Genomic DNA, 20,617 nt, shown 5'->3' with positions numbered 1-20,617 from the left:
TAGTACATGGTGTAATTAGTGAAAGTTATAATTATCAATTTAAGGTGTGAAACCAATCGGTTCCATGGTGTAATGGTTAGCACTCTGGACTTTGAATCCAGCGATCCGAGTTCAAATCTCGGTGGAACCTGATTTTTTTAACTGATTTTTTTAAATATTTGGAATAATCTTCCACCGTCGGTGATCACCGAGTCATTTTAAACTTGCAAACGAAAATGCGAGGAATGATTTTTCTTACATCAGAAGTCGTCATATTGCAACTGAACCTTATAATGTTCCATAGAGTTTTTATTGCAACTTTAAGTATGGTTGGTGCGAATTAGGTTTTGTAAATTTTTCGAACATGCTTGTTAATCGAAATTTTACTACACAGTAACTGCATGTGTAAAAGTTTAAAGTATATTATTATTGTATTTATTATTTCTACTTCTAAGGCTAATTAAATTTTCATTATCATTTATCGGCCTTTGAATCCAGCGATCCGAGTTCAAATCTCGGTGGAACCTGATTTTTTGAACTATTATTTTTTAAGTATTTGGAATGACCTTCCACCGCCGGTGATGACCGCTGAGTCATTTTATACATTCAATCGAAAATATAAAGAATGGTTTCTCTTGCAACACAACATTTCATATTGCTAAAGTAGAATAGTAATCCGTAATCGTCTAGTATCAGTCACTTGTACCTTTTGTCGTCCTCGTTTAGTTTGTTTTGTTATAATTTTCAATACAAAGATCGAACACTAAGGAAAATTCCTTCGATCCGGCCGGATTTAAACCAGTACAAGCACCTTCAGCATATTTGATAAATTTCTCATAGATGGCGCTATGGCAAAAAAGTCGTTAAAAACCAAAAACATATAAAAAAAATCTAAAGTTAGCTAATATCATTGTAATAAAACGTTGTGATAAACTTCATATTACTTCCATTTTATTTAACATGAGTTTCCACAAAGTAACGCCTGAATTTATTAAATAATTATAAACCTATTTAATAAGTACTATTTCAAGTCATTCATCACTGAATATATGCTTCATTTCACAGCTGCTCGCTTAAAACTCAAATACATGATAACTGTAATTGGTATTGCAGTAACCCAGTCCCCAAATTCGTCGCTGTACTGCGTGCTAACAGGCGTTTAGCGTCCACTGTGTCCCCAGGGGTCGCCCGCTTTACTTCTAAATCTAACAATGTCCGTCTGTTAGACCTTGCTCGTAATCAGACTGGCCGAGTTACAGCTCTATGAATATTTTATTGCTGGATTTTTTCTCTAATGTGTGCGAATAAAAAGTTGTAGGGTTCTGTTTTTTGAAAATACATGGTATATAAAGACGTATAAGTTCGCCCAATGTTCGCTGTCTAAGTATTAGTTGAACCAGAACAGTAACGTATAATTTGAAAAAAGAAATACTTCAACCGTCTTTTGATTTCTATAAAACCTTCTAGCATAAGTGGCCAGTGATTATCGTAATGAATTTCTTTTTTTTTGCGTACCTTTAAATATGCCCATGAGTACCTAATATACAAATCGTCGGGCATAGTACAAATCCGCGTATGTAGCATTGGTAAAAGGCGCGTATCAGCACTGTTCCAAATTAAATTTAGGAGAGGGATTTAACGTTATTACTTTGTATTTCAATGGCTTGGACTTTCATTTTTGCACAGTTAGCATTAATTTATGTTGTCTACGGACTGATAACAATAGATTCCCATAAATCACGCCAATTTGGTTGCCACGACATATAAGCGGATTTGATTTGATTATTAAAATGCCGAAATGGAAACTCATAATCCAATGGTAGTTACGCGTAATTACACTAGCCACGACGAAATGTTTATTTACAAAGAGCAATTTCTAGAGTCTCTTGCTCATTTTTCTCAGGGTAATTTAACTTACGAATGAGCAGTAGAGTTTAATCAATATAACGATTGTTGATGTTGAGTGTGTGCGTTATTATTATTATTATTATGATTAAAAGTGTACTTTACTTACCTATGAAATAAAGGTTATCTGAGTTTGAGTATGACATATAGTAAATAATGTATTCAATTTCGCGCAAAAATAAACTTAAACTAAACATAGTTGTGTAGTAGCAGAGGAATCTGCCAAAATAAATGAGAAAATATGTTAATCAAGGTGAGATTCTTTCATATCTATATGGAGTACGGCATTGGAGTGAAATTCCACGCCGGCAGTTTTGTTCCCTAAACGTTATGACTTGGGTGTTTTGAATGCGAAAATGAATAGGCATTATGTACGTTTGCAAGCGTTGCATCGTAGACCTCATGATATTAGATGGAGGTTTTTGACCTCACTTGTTTTAAAAGAATTTTATAAATTTGTAAAATTTACTTAATAATTCAAATTCGAATTCAAATTCAAAATAATCTTTATTTCATAGGTAAGCATTATTACACTTGAAATCGTCACAATATTAAACTCTACCGCTCATTCGTAAGGCAGATTCCCCTGAGAAGAATGAGCAAGAAACTCTAGGGGTTGCTCTTTGTAAATAACATTTACAATATTTTTTTTTTATTATTTGAAACATCAGAGATCGAGACTACCTCCATGAGCTAAACGGGTTACTACCACGGATTTTTGTCATCCAAGTACGCAGAAGTTGTATAATAACCTTTAGTATAAAGTTTTTGTTTCACTATAGTTTTAAACCTCGTGTAAGGCAAATTTTGTATATCAACCGGAATCTTGTTATAGAAGCGTATACATTGCCCATTGTATTTTTGGAAGTTTCTTGAAACAAAATCTTTCTCAATATAGTCATGGTTATCTACCTAAGGATAAGATGAAACAACTCTAATGTATTTCAAAATGCCTGAGACGCATTAATCTACTCAATACTCTCTGATTGATGAGAGGCACTCATTTATCAAGCGAGTCTACCTTACCTCGAATAGATTGACCATTACGTTAATGATCAATCGATCATGGTATTGCAAACAACGGCATTGACAAACAAACGGATAAAAATGGAATCAGGTCTGGGTAATTGGATTAATTTTTTAGGGAGCGGGTGTGGGATTTTGGGGCATGATTTTTATAAACAATTTTCGTCATAGTTGGGCGAATTTCAACGTTTTACTAACCGCACTAAAACCAATGATTTTTCTTATTTCATGTTCAAAATTTCACAACAAATTTCAGGACAAATTTCAGTTGTAACCGCTAAGCTAATAAAGACTTATACTGGCAGTTACAGTTGAACATTGCACGTCAGCTGTTAGTTACTGACTGTCCGTAATCGTATGTTGTACCATACCATAGTACAGGCCTGCGTGTACAGATGTAAATAGTTTCTAGCTCATGACTAAGTTTTGGATAAAACGATGACGGAGGCGTTTTTTTACGACAATAATGACATTCTTTAAAGTCGTAACTCTGCAGAAAAAAGTTTAAATAAATATATACATGACGATTAAATGTCGCCTCGTTTACTGAAACCGCAGCAGCCGGCCCTGTTCTACTATTAAACTTGGAAGCTAATTCTATAGTTTATATAATAATTTATACAATAAGCCATTGAGAACTATTTATGAAGGATATAGAACATTTTATAGTGTCCTATACTTTTCCGGAAAAAATAATCATAAAACTTTTGGAAAAATCTTGCGGAAGATTCTGGGACCGACTCAAAGGAAGGATAGGATGTGGAGAGCAAGGATGAAACTTGAAATTGAAAAAAGCTGCGATACTCCGTTATTTCGGACACGTGGAGAGAATGGGAGAGGATCGTCTCACGAAGAGAGCGTACTTGGGACGCCCTAGGTACCGCTAGAGAAATGAAGTCCAGAAAGATCTGAAAAACCTCGATAGCGGCTGGAAAGAGAACCGGGTGGCGTGGCAGAATCTGGTGTAGCTAAGACCCAATTTTGGGACACTGCGCCTCCGAAGTAAGTATCGTATACTTTTGATGAAATATTCCTAAAATATTATCCAAAAGCTTTCAACACTCTGAATATTAAAGTCAACATTCACCGCAATCGAAACTCAAGCCCCTGAGTAACCAGAGAAGTGACTCGGAGGTTCTTAACAAATCCTTAATGGTGGAACTGAATTAAGATCGCTTACGTCTCCCAGCTCATTTCGTCTCAATGTTTATTTGCATAATGTTGATTTTGAATGGCTTTTTGGCAAGGAATCGTATTTCGATTAATTTAATCATTTCTGTAAAGGGATATTATGTTTGAAAAGTGTCTGTTCAGCTACTCTATAAACCTTAGGGAATACGACCGGATTATTATTTTATTTATTTATTTATTAATTACAAAAATACATTTTCTTAATCTAGAACATAGTCCCACAAAACTGAATTATTCAGTTTGACTGCGGGATCAAAATATGAATCTCGCTATTACTATTACAAATACTACGCTATTACAATATTAATAATTAATCTAAACTAGCCAACAAGTGCTGAAATAAAAGACGTTTAAATTTATTTTTCTTATGTTCACGTCTAATAACCTCAGGGAAACTATTCAGTAGGTACGGAATACGTTTTTTTAGGGTTCTATCTCCATAATAATTTTTAACCTTTGGTACTACATATTTACCTGAGGTCACTGATCTCGTGTTACAGTCATTATTAACAGGACACAATAATGAGCCACGCTCCTGTGTTTCAAAGTTATTAACAGCTACAAGATATTTGTGCTTTATGGAAACTGGCAGAATTTTACAAATTTTAAACAATTTATTATATTCTCCATTACATTTATCTTTTGTTTTACTATTCACTAAGAGTTTCAAAAATCTAACTTGCATATTCTCAAGTCTGTCTATGTATGATTTAAATGAAAGTCCATAACAGTCTAAAGCATAACTTAATATGGAGTCAACCAATGCCATGTATAAACACTTCAATGTGCTGGCTGGTACTTTAAAACTTAAATGATAAAATTTTCCCAACAATATTCTTAGCTTATTATGAATAAAATCAATATGATTAGACCAAGAAAAGTGTTCATCAACTTTCATACCGAGATAAGTGACACATTTCACTCTTTCTATAGGCTTACAACTACAATTAATTAAATTATTGTGTATACAATCAAATGAATGGGAGAGTATAGGACATGGTGACTGCTTTAAAGGCATATAGGGAGAGTGTATAACTAATAATTTTGTTTTATCAGCATTTAGTACTATGCCATTGTCATGGCTCCACTTGGTAATTGCATCTACATCTAGTTGAACGAGACGACTAATTTCTTCGAGATCAGTACCTGCACGGAGTATACACAGGTCATCAGCGAACATATGTGCTGTACAATACTGCAACACACCACATATACTGTTAACATGCATCAGATAGCACACTGGCCCGCATCCCGATCCCTGTGGGATTCCGCACTGGACTTGTTTCTCTACACTATAGTCATCACCCACCTTTACTCTATAAGAACGCAATGTTAGGTAATCACGGAACCATTTGTTCAGTGGCTCACCAACCCCACACTCCTCCATTGCATTTAACAAGTTATTTGTTTGTAATGTATCAAACGCTTTTTTAAAATCAAAAAACACTGCGAATATGGTTTTTTTATCACTTAAATTGTTATTAATTTCATCTGTAAAATTTGATAACAAAGTGTTAGTACTTTTACCCTTCTGAAATCCATGTTGACATTTATTTAAAACATTGTTTTTGTGCAGGTAATTTCCAAGCTGATCAACTATACATTTTTCTATAATTTTATCTATAGAGGATAAAATAGCTATTGGCCTATAATTTCCATAATTTTTAGAATTTCCTTTCTTATAGATAGGACGCACTATAGCCTCTTTTAACTTACTAGGAAAACTGTGACTACTCACTGACAAGTTAACCAACTTTGTTATTACCGGGGATACTTTATCTACAGAAAACTTTAAGTCAGACATACGCACCAGATCACAACCTGGTGACTTTTTTGAATTCATATTATTTATGATTTTCTTAACCTGATGATTTTTCACAGGTTGCCACCTCATCTGCCTGTCCGCTCGTTTGACATAACTATCCCTGCACAACCATTTACTGTTACAATTATGTTTTATTTGTTCTATTCCATTAATAAAGGCATTGGCGAAATTATTGCAAATATCTCTCACACCCATCTGAGAAAAATTAGATAAGATGAAACTATCTAAATTTGGTCTACTATTTCCCATCAATATATGAATTTGTTCCCATATTTTTTTAATATTTTTATTACAGTCTATAATACACTTTTTATCATACTCATTTTTACACTTAAACAATAATTTTGTACATTTATTCCTATATCTTGTATAATTTAATCTTTTTAACATATTTTTTGGTTGATTACTCCATACTACAAACAATCTATCTCTTTCTTTTAACATATTTTTCAATTTATCTGTAATCCAGCACTTGTTATCCCTACCACTGATACTAGTTGTTTGATTTTTATAACACTGATTATAAATATCAGTAAACAATAAACTAAAGGCAGTGTATAACTCGTTGGCACATTCTATATTCATCAAACTGTCGAAGTCAACTGATAACAACTTTTCTCTAACCAAACGGTTATCAATAACACGACGAGAACAGGAGTTAAATGCATTCTGTACAATCGTGTCCCGTAAATCACACTTCCACCGTAACACAACTGATACAAAATAATGGTCTGATATTTTTTGTTGAATAACAGCAGATTTAATAGTAGCTAAAGGTACACGAACGTAAATATGATCTAAACAAGATTCCACAAGATTTCCGTTTAAAATTTCTCTGCGCGTTACCTGGTCAATGCATTTAGTGAATCCAAATTCAGCCATTAAACTTTCATATTCTGTAACATAATTATTTTGTTTATTTATGAGATTTATATTAATATCACCACATAGAACTATTTTTATTGTTTTTGGCAAGCTTTGTAAAAGACTACGCAATTCGTTCAGAAACTGTGCAAGACGGTTGACTTTTTTAATTTTAGGTGGCCTGTATAGTGAAATCAATTGTACCGGTTCATTATTAATTTGCAAAATGACGGTAACGCACTCCGCTACAGTCATACGTATACTAGGCATCTCGCTCACTCTCGCCTTAAGAGCCGCGCTCGTGTAAACTAACACCCCGCCACCACTACGTCCTACACGAATAAAGCTATTAATATTAAAACCGTCTATCTTATAAAAACTCAATAATGAAAAATTTATGTTTGGTTCTGTTATGACAAGAACATCTAGATTTTTAAAATTATTCTCTAAAGTAACAAGTAACTCTGCAAAGTTTTTCTTAAGAGATCTAATATTAATATGCACTAAACTAAAGTCATTTTTCTCTTTAAAAGACAAAAACCAGCTATCCAAACTGTTGAAATTAACTGAAGTACCTGATTCGTCACGTATATACTCAATTTCATTTATGTCTGCGAATTTTGAGGGTGAATTTAAGAACGTAATAACACAACGTCACTACAGTTCCATTCACTTTTTTGTGAGCAATTCATTGATATCACTTTCTGACCTTATCCACGCAGACTTATCTCCTTCGTCTTTCTTCACTAATATTCTGGCATTGCTCACCCATATATATTTGAATATACCCTTAAGTTGCTTCTTTGCGTTCCATAGTAAAGATTTATTAGAAGTTGTTAAATCCTCGTTAACGTATATTCTGTCCATATTTTTACCTTCTGTAATGTTTTTACTTGTCACTCCAACCAGCTTTCGTCGCTGAGCTAGCCAGCTGTCACGAGTAGCGGTGCCCGTTGTTTTAAACCAAACCATGATTGAGGCAGGTTTATTGCTTTGATTACGTGTTTGTTTACGCTTACACCATGCAATGTCATCACTACACACCTCCATAATACTACCTATTTTCTTCACGACTTCTTTTATATTTTCTCCTGGAATCTGCTCAACACCAACTATTTCAATATTATTTTGTCGGGTAGCTTGCTCAAACTCGTGCACTTTTTGTTCAAGAGCGATGTTACATTTTTCTAAGTACACACATTTGTTGTTAATTGTTGAAACTGTTTTTTCAAGCTTATTAATTTTGGTTTTTGCTTGATCTTGTTCCGCCACTAAATTATCGTATTTGTCGGAGAGAAGATTCATACTGTCTTTTATGGTATCTAACTGTTTTATAAGACTTGGAAGGACACTGACCTTTTTTTGGATGTCTTTTAGCATTTTCTTAAGGTTTTGACTATCTTCCTCTATTTCCTCACTCTCCGAATCTTCGTCTTCCTCTTCACAATTATTACAGTAGATTCTGTCTTTACCTGCTTTTATATCAGCAGCAAGGCCTTTAACACAACCTTTATGAAATGTCCCTTGGCATGGTCCTTGACACATGAAATGCGAACCCTTCCTCGATAACACTTTTTTACATTTTTGGCACTCCATTTTAAACTCAATTAATATTTACTAAATTTATCCGTAAGTAGATATTTGTTTGTTTATGACAAGAAGACGCGCGCGCGCACTCCGCTTGACGCCTTGTGCGAGAGTGTTATGTTAGCACCACCCATTGTAAAAACATTGTATTATTATATCTAAACAGCATGGTTCTATAAGGCGAGGTGTTGTAAATAGCATGTTCATGAAAGCTCGTATTGACACGTTCTGTGCCATCGTGTGACGTCGTATAGTTTCTTTTATGGATAGGCTTGGACGGAGTAGCAATGGCTTAATTCGAGAGTTGTTTGCTCGCCTGATTACCACGTCGATGTACAACCGTTGTTGGCTCGAAATCGCCACGTAGGGTGAGCTTGACTTGAATTAATTTTATTTATGTTTTTTTTTTCAATTTGACTAATTTTTTATGTGACATTCTTATTATATATTTTTTTTAAGTTAGATGTTAGTTTTAGATGTTAATTTTCTTAATCAACTCGAGAATAGATTTTAGGAGGTGGGGTGTGTTTGTCGCTTCGCGCGTCTCGCGATCCGCGCGTTAAAAATTAATATGAATTAAACGAGAACAGGCGGAGAAAATTTGACACAGATCAGAGGTCGACAAGCGCCCGATGGAGACTGATAGGGCGTGTCGCTAAACCGCTAAACAATTTGCAAATTTCGTGATTAATGTGAATTTAATAACTAAAGTGCTTCAGTTGAAAACTTAATTTATAACTTTTGCAAGTTCTCTGTAGTACTTAAAGAGAAATATCTCCATAAAAAATTATGTACAAAGTTTGATATTTTATTCTTAAATTATTCGTTTTGGATTTCTATTTTAACCTGTCTTCAGGATATTATATAATCGGACAAGTACATACTATCGCGTAACTAATTAACACATTCTTTAGACAATATCCTTTGGTGTATCGTATATTTTTGGTTAATCCATTATTTGAAAGTAAATACTTAAACCATTTGATCTAGCAAAACAGTTTTTCCCGCTTCTCTTCTGCTGACTCGCCTTAAGGATACTGTTTAGATCCAATCGACCATATTGATCCAACCGTTGTGAACCGTCTTCGACTTGCAGCCTCCATAGCATGGCTACGCATGATAGTCGCGACGCGCGCGATAAAATTGAAATAAGCGCGAGCTATTGGCTATCTAAATTAGATCTGATTGAGACAGCCAATAGCGCGCGCTAATTCCAATTTTATCGCTCGCGTCGCGACTATCATGCGTGCCATGCTAAGGGGGCTGGTTTCATTATAATATCAACTCTTTTTTATTTTAGGACTGTATTGACTTTGAACAGTATGTTGCCACCCTTATTGCGTTATCCGTGGCCACAAACGTAGTAATTTAGAAATTGAAGTATATATTTTTTATACTACAAAATGACGGGCCGAACATGTCTTGTGCCTGATTGTAAGCGACACGCCTGTACATAACAGTTGCAGTGAAGCAGAGAGCTTTAAACCGCAAAGATCTGAGGGGCACAGTAACCGTGAGACTTTAGTTTACAAGACCCATGTGTTCTTACCCTTTAAAACCGGAATGCAAGGCTCTCATTACTACTTGGCGACAATAGGTAAGGTGTATTTATATGGTAACCTTTATGTACCAACTTTTTGTCAGTTACCCATGTCCTGGCTGCTAAATGTTAAATAAGGAACCTATAAATATAAACATTCCCCAAACAATACTTCGTGCTTTTTACGTTTAAACAATGGAAATAAAACTATTGCATACAATACAAAATATTTCATAATATCGTCTGTGAACTGGCAGCCGATACTATCTAAATTTTCTAAATATTTCACTTTTTATACCATTTTATACTATTTCATACTCCGCAGCGTTGTAACAAATTCCATCTCAGATACATTTAATTTCGTCGCCAGAGTCGACTTCATTCGACTTGTAACAACTTCTAACCAGGTGCTGTATAAATGACGAAAATTGTCAAAATTGAGACAGTACCGTTTGCCAGTTTACAGTCGATATTTTGTTAATAACTATTCACAGGTCGTTAAAACCAAGTAGTTTTGGTATTCTATTAATATCAGGGTAGGGTAAAGGGTAGGCGTGCTGGTGAAATTACAGGCACATGTTACTTCTCAACTTATGTCTCAGGGTGACGCGCGCAGTGGCAGTACCTTTCAGATTTTTGCGACTTTAAGCTCTGAGTGGCATTGCAACTGTTAAAGACAGCTTACCATCTGGCCCACGAGTTGTTCATCCCTTCAATTGGTATAAATAATAAAAAAAAATAAAAAACACTCTCAGACACGTACATTACGTATGTACATCACACATAATACACTCATACGTAAACACTAATAATTCTAAAATGTCTTTTTCTAAGTGGGGTAAGTAACATAAATAAAATAGTCATAACGTTTTTATACGTCATCATTTTATTGAAGTGATATTTATAATAATAAGTCGTAATAATTATTATGACACAGGATTGCACGTTTCTTTGGATTTGTTCACATAATTATGATAATATACACGTTATATTTACAAAATGAGTTATCCACATAAAATTTTACATTAAAATTCTAAAGTGAAATATACATTCATATTTATTTACACAATATATTTATTTGTAATAATTGCTTATAATTAAATGATTTAGCACATAAAATTATAATAATATGGCTGACAAAACAAAAGCCAAATGTGTGATAAATATAATAAACAATGTGCAAGCTCAAAAAACAAAAAAGTTGTTTCAAAATGTATAGTAAATAAGTCAATTCAGCAACATTCTCACAACAATATTCTTCGAAATAATTAAGAATTCGCAATAATTTCCTAGAATCGCATAAGTGATTTGCAAAATTCTCATAATTCTACCAATTATGCGAATTCTTGTGAATTCCCAATAGATGACCTAGGTAAATATGAGACGACGAAAAATATTTTGTATGTTTTTACACTACCCTCATTTCTACGAAGACAATTGTGATAAAAAAAATATGAACCTTTCATACTTTTACCGGTGTAGTATATGATTTAGTATAACTGTAGCTATTTAGATAAAATTTATGGCACAAAATGAATGATTTGTAAGTAAAATCTAGGCTATTATATACTACATTTGAGTTTACTTTTGTATATAATGTTATGTCTTCACTAATTATTAGTTACCGCATATTATGTACAATTTTACTATGTGACTTTGGCATAACGGATTTCACATCTTTGGTATGTAAATAATCATTCAATAAGTGCATCCTTAGACAGACGACGTGTAACTTAGAATTTTAATTTAAATGAATTCTTTGCGCCACAACATACATAGAAGACGAAACTCTGTATATAATTATGTAATTTAAAGAAAATCAAATTGTGACTTATGTCCTAATTGTACGGAAATAGATTTTATACAAATACATTTTCGGTAATTCTAGGGTTAATGTTCAGCATCTAATTCCCGTGGTAATTCTGGTTATTTAACCCATTCATAGTCAACAGTGTCTATCGTAAAATTAAATATTAGAATATGATAGTACGGGGTACCCGTTTCGCTGTATGGATCTCAAAAACCAACTACGGGCTTTATAGTTGCCGCGTACCGCTTTTCCATAGAGAAGTATCAAAAACATACTGACAAAATTCAATGATCTACATACATTGAACATTTTATATTGAATCAAAGTAAGCACTAGGGCAAGAAAACACAATATTTATATTATTTGCATGATTGCGAATATAAAAATGTCAATGTTTCGAGTGGATGCGGGTCGGGCACGTGTCGGGTCGGTACCGCGGCGGATCTAATTCCGTGTATTTATATGGATACAACACCCGCTATTGGTGTGTTGTCGTTTTAATCATATAAATTACACGGAATTATACTTCTGTGTTTCACGCTTAGGTGCGCCTGTGACGCACTTCCAGCTCCCAGCTCCGTAGTTATTCTCAGCTACGGCATATGCTCAGTGGTGCCGATTCAGTATATTTAATTTTACTTTTAATTTATTTTTTTATTTTGTAAGTATAATTTAAAATTAATGGCAATGAATTTTTTTTTCTTTCTTTCTTAAATTACTGACATTTTTGTGTGCGGTACTATTTAAATACTGTCAATGAAAGGGTTAAGTATTCGAGTGTATTGTCGTGCAATATTATTTAATATTCGTGAATAGTATATTTAAATAATAGAAACGGCCACGAAAATTAGATAGAGAACACTGACCCGAGATTTACCATTTTCTTTTATAAAAATCTACTAGCTGCTTTCTGATTCTGCTGACATTTCGCTTTGATGTCCAACGTAGATGTAAGGACGCACTAAGAAAATCCCAGCAGTTTTGTCTATTATGCGTTGACACAGCCAAAAAAGTTCAATATAAAAGCATGTATTATTTACTATATTATAAAGATAGCTCTACTTTCATGAAAAATATAAATATAATAACAATGCTTTTCCATAGTATAGTTATAAGACAAGTATAGTGCCTAACTACGTGCAAACGCATCGCATCGTGAGAGAATGCAGATGTGTGCGTCATTTGCATAGAGTTACCATACTTGTATTATTATACTATGTTTTACTTACAAAATGTAGAGTACCTATTTATAAAGCAGACAATTAGGTAAAACAAATATTTCAGGAAAATGGAATGAGCTGAAAATTGAAGGGCAGTTTGAACTTTCCTTTTTTAGTATGTGTGTCTTTGTGTGTGCGTGTGCGTGCGTATTTGTGTGTGTGTTTGTGTGTCTATGTATATAGAGTATGGAATATGGAATGATACTTCGGAATACTCTGTTCATATTTCACATGATTGGTTTAAAAAAATAAAGTTGAATATTCTACCTACGTTATATTCCTACGTCATATCAACTATGGAACTTGCCCCTGCGAAAAAGCAGTACAGTGTGTAGCCTTTAAAAAGATAGCTCCAAAAAAGGTTGAAAAGTTAGGTCTGGACCGCCATATGCAGCATTTTTGTCACTGATTTCCTGCTGCCGTCTGTGAGAAAACTATGGACGTTTTTTTTTTCGCCCAATCAGGTATCTTTACAGTTATCAGTGGCAGGCAAAAGATGTCGCTTTATTATTTGAAATATTATATTTTTTGTGAAAGCACTTAAGTAGCTTTAAGACCCGTTATAAAAAACCGGAGCGAAGAAGACCGATGCTCCACCAACCTTTAGTACTTTGTTAATTTGCCATGTCCTCGTCGTTAAGCCAAAATAAACAGACTACACACACCCGCATCGAATAATCAGGCTTCGCCGCAGAGACAAATTGAGCGAGTGTTCTTTTTTTGATTTAATAAAACTATTCTTTTTATTGGAATGACTCTATCAGTCCGTGATGTTATATTTTAAAACAATATAACTCAAACTTTTTGCACAAGAGATCACAAAACTCACTTTTTTATACTTAATTTTTAGTGTCTTTTATTACAATTTTTAAATAATACTAGAAATAATAGCTATACATTAATTTGTGCCTAAATAAGGTAACAAGCTGGTATAAATCTTTGGTATTTCTAGATAATACGACCACTAATATACTTTTTTTCAAATGTAATTTAAAATATTTTAAAAATCATTTACACGTAATCGTAGATGTATAAGTTGTAAGGAAACTAACAATTAGTAACAAATCCTTCTGTGATTCATACATCTATAATCAACACCTAACAAAGATATCAATAGATACGACAAAGGATAATAAACCTTTTAGGTATTTGAAAAACGACGCAACGGACTCACGTTTGTAATAAACTTAAAGAACTAAAATGCTTTAAATGGAATTAAAATTTGTTGACTGCAATGTTGTACAATTTAATTTTGTTTTAAATTTGAGTATTTAAAAGAAATAAGGTTCAAAGTCCGATCAATGAACATTTTATATTGAAAGGATATTAATATACCTCAATTTACATAAAGTCAAAAGCCTTAACGCCAAGTGGGGGGCGCAAAGGCGGTTGAGGTTCAGGAGGGCAAAGGCTGTAGAGGGGGCACCCCGCTGGGCATGTGGGGCCTATATTCCAGCTGAGGTCGCAGGCCTTGTGAGCCACGGAGATCTGTGAACGGATGAATGGGGTTAGTAATATATAGCATATTATTTTTTTGTTTTTATTTTTTTTATTACAGGATTTATTTTTTTTAAGTTATCATGGTCTCCAATTATAGGTATAATACCTTTAACTTTAACACTTCGGTACAAATGACAAATTATTTTATTTAAAGCTTTACTGATCTAAACAACTTTTGTAATTAGAGGCATAAAAATTATCTGTTAAAGAAAGTAATGCCTAATTGTGACATCAATTCCTATGTGTTCGAAAACTGCGTGCAGTTAATTACGTTGTCAAACTCACCTATCCGATGTTCTGGCACAGCATGCATCTCACTCGCATGCATGGCATGCACGTCAGTATGCGGAGGCTGCATATGCGGTTGCGGGGGCCGCAAGTCCGCATGTTGGGTCTCCCTATGCCTTCGCAGGTCCACCTTGCGTTGGAAGGACCGTCCGCAAAGGTCACATGCGAAGGGTTTGAAGCCGGTGTGTTTACGCGAATGAGTTATCAGATTCGAGCTCTGGCTGAACGCCTTCCCACAAACTTGGCATTTGTGCGGCTTCTCTCCTGTAGACAAACGAAACGTCTAATGAAAATTTAGTTTATGAAAATATAACAGGGCTCTATCTTTCGCCAATACGTCCCTGGTTATAAAAATTTATGTAATGTGCGTTGGGTCAGTGTAATGGATTATATTTTTACTAACGTAGTACCGTACCTACCACAGTATCGTACCGCAGTAATTATGCTTGTTACATATTAAAACTAATACGTATTATAATTATTCAGAGTTCAGATAAATAGTCTGCCATAAAATAAATAAATAAAACGTTTATTCATTTAGGTATAAACCCATTTATCATTAACGTTACAATGCATTATTTTTTACAAAAATGATACAAATTTATAAGTAAAACGTTTTACATACAACTAATTTATATTGTATCATTTACTACACTGCTGTTCTTATTATAATATTGGCCGATTTGCTCACTCTTAAGAGTGGTACCGACGACGATTTTTTTTATAAAACCAAGACGAACAGGTCATGCGCCTGGTGGTAAGCGACACTCCTCTTCATAACAATTACAGTACCACTCAGTGCTTTAAATCGCAAAGATCTGAGGGTCACTGCCGCTGCCCCCGTCACCTTGAGATATAAGTTGACAAGTCCGATGCTTGTAATTGCACCCGCGCCCTTACCCTCCCAATTCTCACATTACTGCTTGATAGCAATAATAAGGAAGGTGACAGTACTTCCCGCGATGAACACTTTTACATGGAGCTCTACTACTACTACTAACTGCCGGCGACGTTGTTATACGTGTCACGGCTTCATTACTACATAAAATCTGTGGACATTGTGAAGTATTTACGGGTGAAAGTCAAAGATACCCTGAGGGTCGAGCGGTTGGGGTCTCGCCACAATGTGAATTTTAATTAATTTGTGGTAAGAGTACCAACTCAACATCTGTCGATCTTCATGAAGAAGAAGTTTTGGCCGAAGGGTGTCATGTATCAACGTTTCCGATGCCGGTAACCGGACACCCAAGTTGCATCACACGTCGTGAATAAATAGTGTTCTATTATATTGTAGGTATGTTAGACCTTCTGATATGTATATGGGTCATATTGCCTGATAATAAATAAATAAAAGAAAGAACATAGTCCGTGAACAAAGATCCAAGTATTAATTTGTGCGTGTACTAAAATCTTTCAAGTGCCCTGCAAACTGTGAAGTCCAGGGGGCGGGACGTGTGTTGCATCGTTAATATTAGGGCCACATTCGCACAGATTACGCGGACGTGTATTAATACAGGCACGCGGGCCGCGAAAACAGCATCCCTAGAGTGACCATCGTCTGTGAATTTAGGCTAAACTTTTAAGGCTATATTTATAGACAAGCAAGAGAATGCCTTAATTAGAGATGCGCCCAGTACTCGTTTGCTACTCGGTACTCGGTGTACTCAGCCGTTTTTTTACTACTCGTACTCGGCCGAATAACTCGGTTCATGAGAAGAGTACTCGGTTAAAATAAATCATTACAGCTATAGACAAAATAAAGTAAAACCAACAATATATTTAAAATAATCAAGAGAGATTTATCACTAGAAATTTTAGACAATTGTAACAATTTAGTAATTAAAAAAAAAGTTTACATTATTAATATTTAAAATTTAACAAAGGCAATTTATAATGTAGGAATACAAGGCTTTCTGCGCGTTCAGGTAATAGTCTGTTCCTTTTTTCTTCATACACATTACCCACTTCGAAAAATAACCCCTCGCTATACAGTGCTTGCAGGTGACATAAAAACACTCGTGCTAACTGTGCCAGTTTTGGATATCTTGTTTTGTACCTTGCCCGCCATTGCAAAGGACTCCGCTTTCACGACAATAAATTTTCATTGACATATCGGTCTAATTCTAGAGCAATGGGATTTTTAGGATCATCGCGTTGCGGTTGTAATGAACCGAGTAACTCGGCCAAGTACTCGGCTCGGCAAATGTTAAACCGAGTAATATTCGGTACTCAGTTACTAGGTACAATTTGTACTCAGCGCATCTCTAGCCTTAATACTTATAATACAAATCACTTTTTCACGTTGTAATATAAAATTCGTATAACCGGACCAGAGTCAAAAAAGGAAACAATTATTTTGCCTTCAAGCTTTGGTAGCCTAGTATTTAAACGATTGACTTTCAAGAGATCGACGTTTTAAATCCATGTACACATGTAATTATGATTTTAATTTGTAAGTAACATACATTTGTGTATGTTTTTTAGCAATATTATGTCGCTAACGGTAAAGAAAACCCTTACGATGAAATCTGTATGTCAAAAAAGGTGGACAACCCTTGGAAAACGTGTGAAGTCTATGTCTAAGTGGACTGTGGCCTAAACCCTCTCTTTAGAAGAAACCCGTGCACAGCCGTTTCACATACCGGTGTTCTTTAAAGCAGGATCCAGTTCGACGTATGCTGCGTTGACTGAAGATTGGATTATGTTGCTTTGTTTAGGTATGTTACTGATTTTGGTTGCTTGATCTCAGTTTCCATTAATTAAAAAATAATAAAAATTTCACTTATTTTTGTGTTTATAATTTCCATATTTAACGATATTCTATCAGGTTGTGACGGATATTACATTTCTAATAAAAAACAAACAAAAATACCTACAGAACCCAAACACATGGTGTCACCAACGAACTCTGTCGTTCCCGAGTAGTATGAGCCGGATCGATACGCGGATATCTGCACGGATTATCCGGATTTGGACGTTGTTGCCAGATAACTTTTGATAGAGCTACGGATCTTTCACAAAGATTCTTATAATGTTTGGTGTAATTAACAATTATACATGAGATAGAATGAGATATTTCATTTTTTATTTTTCTATATACGACTTAATTTCACCACAGTCATATGTTTCTTTATAAAGGTTTCGGATTTCCTGTCGCTCGTTCGGTGTTGAAGTGATCAAGTATTATCAACAAAGTAGACGCATTACCAATTTATGGGTTCTTTTTGCATACAGGTAAGGATGATCAAGTAAGTAAAGCTTACATCTTATTGTTACTAAAACAAAAGATTACTGTCTCGAATTCGTTGCTTTTTCTTATTCCTTTTGCTATGTTTTTGTTTTTCATTATTGTTTGATTGATTGTTAGTGTGTGTCGTGTATTGTATTTCTTATTGCGTTTCATATGTATTTGTACTAATTTCTGTCGTTTTCGTAACTCCTTCTACATTCCGATACGGTCCATATCGTTCACTTTAATTACCAAAAAAAAATCGACAATTTAATTTGTTGAAATTACGTCATCTTCTTTAGTAGGCTTAGTAGGCCAGCGGGCTTGCGTACTGAAGGAAATTTTATGCTTAACATTCTTTATATTGTTATTGAATAACGAATTTCAATTCCGCTTAAACCATGAGCGAATAAAGATGCTATTTAAGATTGTTTCTCTTACACTATACCTCGTAAAGTAGATGTCATCCCAGCTAGCTTACTACACGAACAATCTAATACAAGAACAAAGTAAGGGACAGGACTGGCTATGATCTACGCTATTAGATAAAACCATTTTGGGACCAGAATCCTTTAACTTTCCTGATAGTACGTAATAGATTTATACATTAGCTCATGTTGTAAGTATTAGGTAACAATTATTACTATTATTTTGAGTATAAATGTCGATGACACTCTAGAATAGTGGCCTATCTCAAAATCATCTAAATTTTTTTAATAATTGTTTTAAAAGCAACTGCAGAATGTACAAAATACAAAACATACGAATTGTATGCAGGCTCTTGTTCTCTAGTGATTGTTTTAAACAATAAAAAGATCTGGGTCTTTTTAAAATAAAATTTAGCTCATTGCAATTGCATTTGTGTAATAAAACAAAAATGAATGGTGTGTAGTTTGTATTTAGGTCACTACATTTGAAAAGGAGCGATTATCTATTTCAGAATCCCTTCTCTTCCACGGCCTAAAATGATTTTTTTATGGAAGAAGTGGTGTTAATGGCAAGTGCCATATCGAGGAGTACCGCTTTCTGCTATAAGTATTGCTAATATTACAGCTTCCGTTTATGGCAGCTGGTCGTATCCGCAAATCAGTGCTAGAGATACAAATAAAATTTATCTTGCGTATCGAGTTTAATCGTACATGTTATACTATCAATTTTTAATACCATATAAAGACGTCATTCATTATGATAAATATAACAGTGTTATAAAAGTCCAGATTTTTTATCGTCTTCAAATATAAACACAGACCGTTTCGGAGAGTAGTGAATGCTCTACAAACGATATTCACTGTTATTGTACCGCCTTAAGGGTTCTTTTTGAAAGCAGGTGGCCTGCTGGTGGCCCCCCGCAGCTTGCTTATTCTTGTAAACCGAAGGTGTTTAGGTGTTTGTAAGGCGCACACAATATTTTTAGCTGACTTATAAAAAGGAGGTTCTCAATTTGTATGTTACGCGATTATTCCGACATTTGTGATCCGATTCGGATGATTCTTTTTTTGTTGAAAAGAGGGTTCTATATTGGAATAATATTTACTGGCAAACAAAAGTATTTTGGAACAGGGAATTTTTCAACTTTGCTCATATTATGTTCTACCATTGCAACACAAACACAATACATACTCCGGGGAGAGAAGGAGCCATGCTTTTGTTAAGTTGTCCGGACTACGTAACTATATATTTAATAATGACTATGACTCCTGGACTATTATAAGAAACATTGACCAGACTAATCTTCTCCTTTAGCATGTAAATTATAATTTTCATAAAAAAAGCTATTTACGTTCTTCGATTGAAATTGTGATGTAAATTTTTGCTAAAATTGCAAAATGACATGAAAAACAAAACATATAATGTCGTCTGCTTAAAGGTAAATTATGCGGCCAAATTATGTACCAGTTGTAAAAAAATCACCGACTTTCTGCAGATAAAACTCTTATTAAGTTTATAACTTTGTTATTGAGTTTCACGTGCAGAAAGATAGTGATTTTCCTACCATAGCTATATAAATTAAAGACTTTTGTGGAAAATGTCACTTATGTGGTTTTACCTTTAAACAGTCTATGTAGAGTCAGTATGTGCATATATTTTTTTAAGGTATGCAAATATTTTGCTCATGACAACTTATATAGTATTATCAAAAATTGCATCATATTCAAAGTGAAAAGACAACACTGTCACTTTAAAATTAAATCGTATACGAATGACTGACTTTAAAATGTAACGCAATTTTTGAGATAAAATTATGTTAGTTGTCATGTGTGATTTATTTTATATTTAGTGTATATTGTGCAGATGACCTTACCTTTTACAATAATAAATTTAAATTATGAAACATAATTTACTGCATCGCAATAGGCTGTAATATAGAAGTTGAAAGAAATTCAGAGCCTTAATAAGTAATAGTATACTGAATGTGTCTATGACACACGGATGAAAAGTACTTTTAATAATGTAGATACGATATTTTACTTCATGGACATATCATTTTATTTTTAAAAGTAAGTAAGTAATACTATACTCAAAGATTACTTACTTCTTCTCAAAAAAAAGGTTGTCTTGAAAAAACACTTTTATGATGTCGACCGAAAGGGTTTTAAGTAATATAGTATCTTATGTATTTAACATAGTACGTTCCTTCCATGTCCGATAGGCG

The 20,617-nt window shown here is 34.2% G+C and overlaps 2 protein-coding genes and 1 non-coding gene across 3 annotated transcripts in view; 1 reads left to right on the top strand and 2 right to left on the bottom strand.

Annotated features, from left to right (window-relative positions):
• Positions 1-58: 58 nt before the first annotated feature.
• Trnaq-uug lies at positions 59-130 on the top strand. Its single transcript has one exon. It is a non-coding gene; the product is annotated as a tRNA-Gln (tRNA).
• A 7,329-nt stretch (positions 131-7,459) lies between these two features.
• LOC113233006 lies at positions 7,460-8,386 on the bottom strand. Its single transcript, XM_026467941.1, has one exon. It carries the CDS (start codon positions 8,384-8,386, stop codon positions 7,460-7,462), a length of 927 nt encoding a protein of 308 aa, XP_026323726.1.
• Positions 8,387-13,888: 5,502 nt separating this feature from the next.
• Positions 13,889-20,617, bottom strand: part of LOC113235528 (fez family zinc finger protein 2) — a 95,535-nt gene continuing 88,806 nt past the window's right edge. Inside the window, exons 5-6 of the mRNA XM_026471265.1 lie at positions 14,733-14,999; positions 13,889-14,435 (exon numbers count right to left, since the gene is read on the bottom strand). Of these exons, the coding sequence (XP_026327050.1) occupies positions 14,344-14,435; positions 14,733-14,999 (359 nt within the window). The 3' untranslated portion in view covers positions 13,889-14,343. The remainder of the gene's footprint in view (positions 14,436-14,732; positions 15,000-20,617) is intronic.

This window comes from Hyposmocoma kahamanoa, unplaced genomic scaffold, assembly GCF_003589595.1.
Source record: "Hyposmocoma kahamanoa isolate Upper Pololo Valley unplaced genomic scaffold, ASM358959v1 102, whole genome shotgun sequence".
Taxonomy (NCBI): domain Eukaryota; kingdom Metazoa; phylum Arthropoda; class Insecta; order Lepidoptera; family Cosmopterigidae; genus Hyposmocoma; species Hyposmocoma kahamanoa.
The sequence above is the reverse complement of the archived record's forward strand: the minus strand, read 5'-3'. Positions and strand labels throughout refer to the sequence as shown.

Excerpts from the sequence above, each read along its gene's own strand:
- LOC113233006 (XM_026467941.1), bottom strand. The coding sequence starts at position 8,386 with ATGGAGTGCCAAAAATGTAAAAAAGTGTTATCGAGGAAGGGTTCGCAT.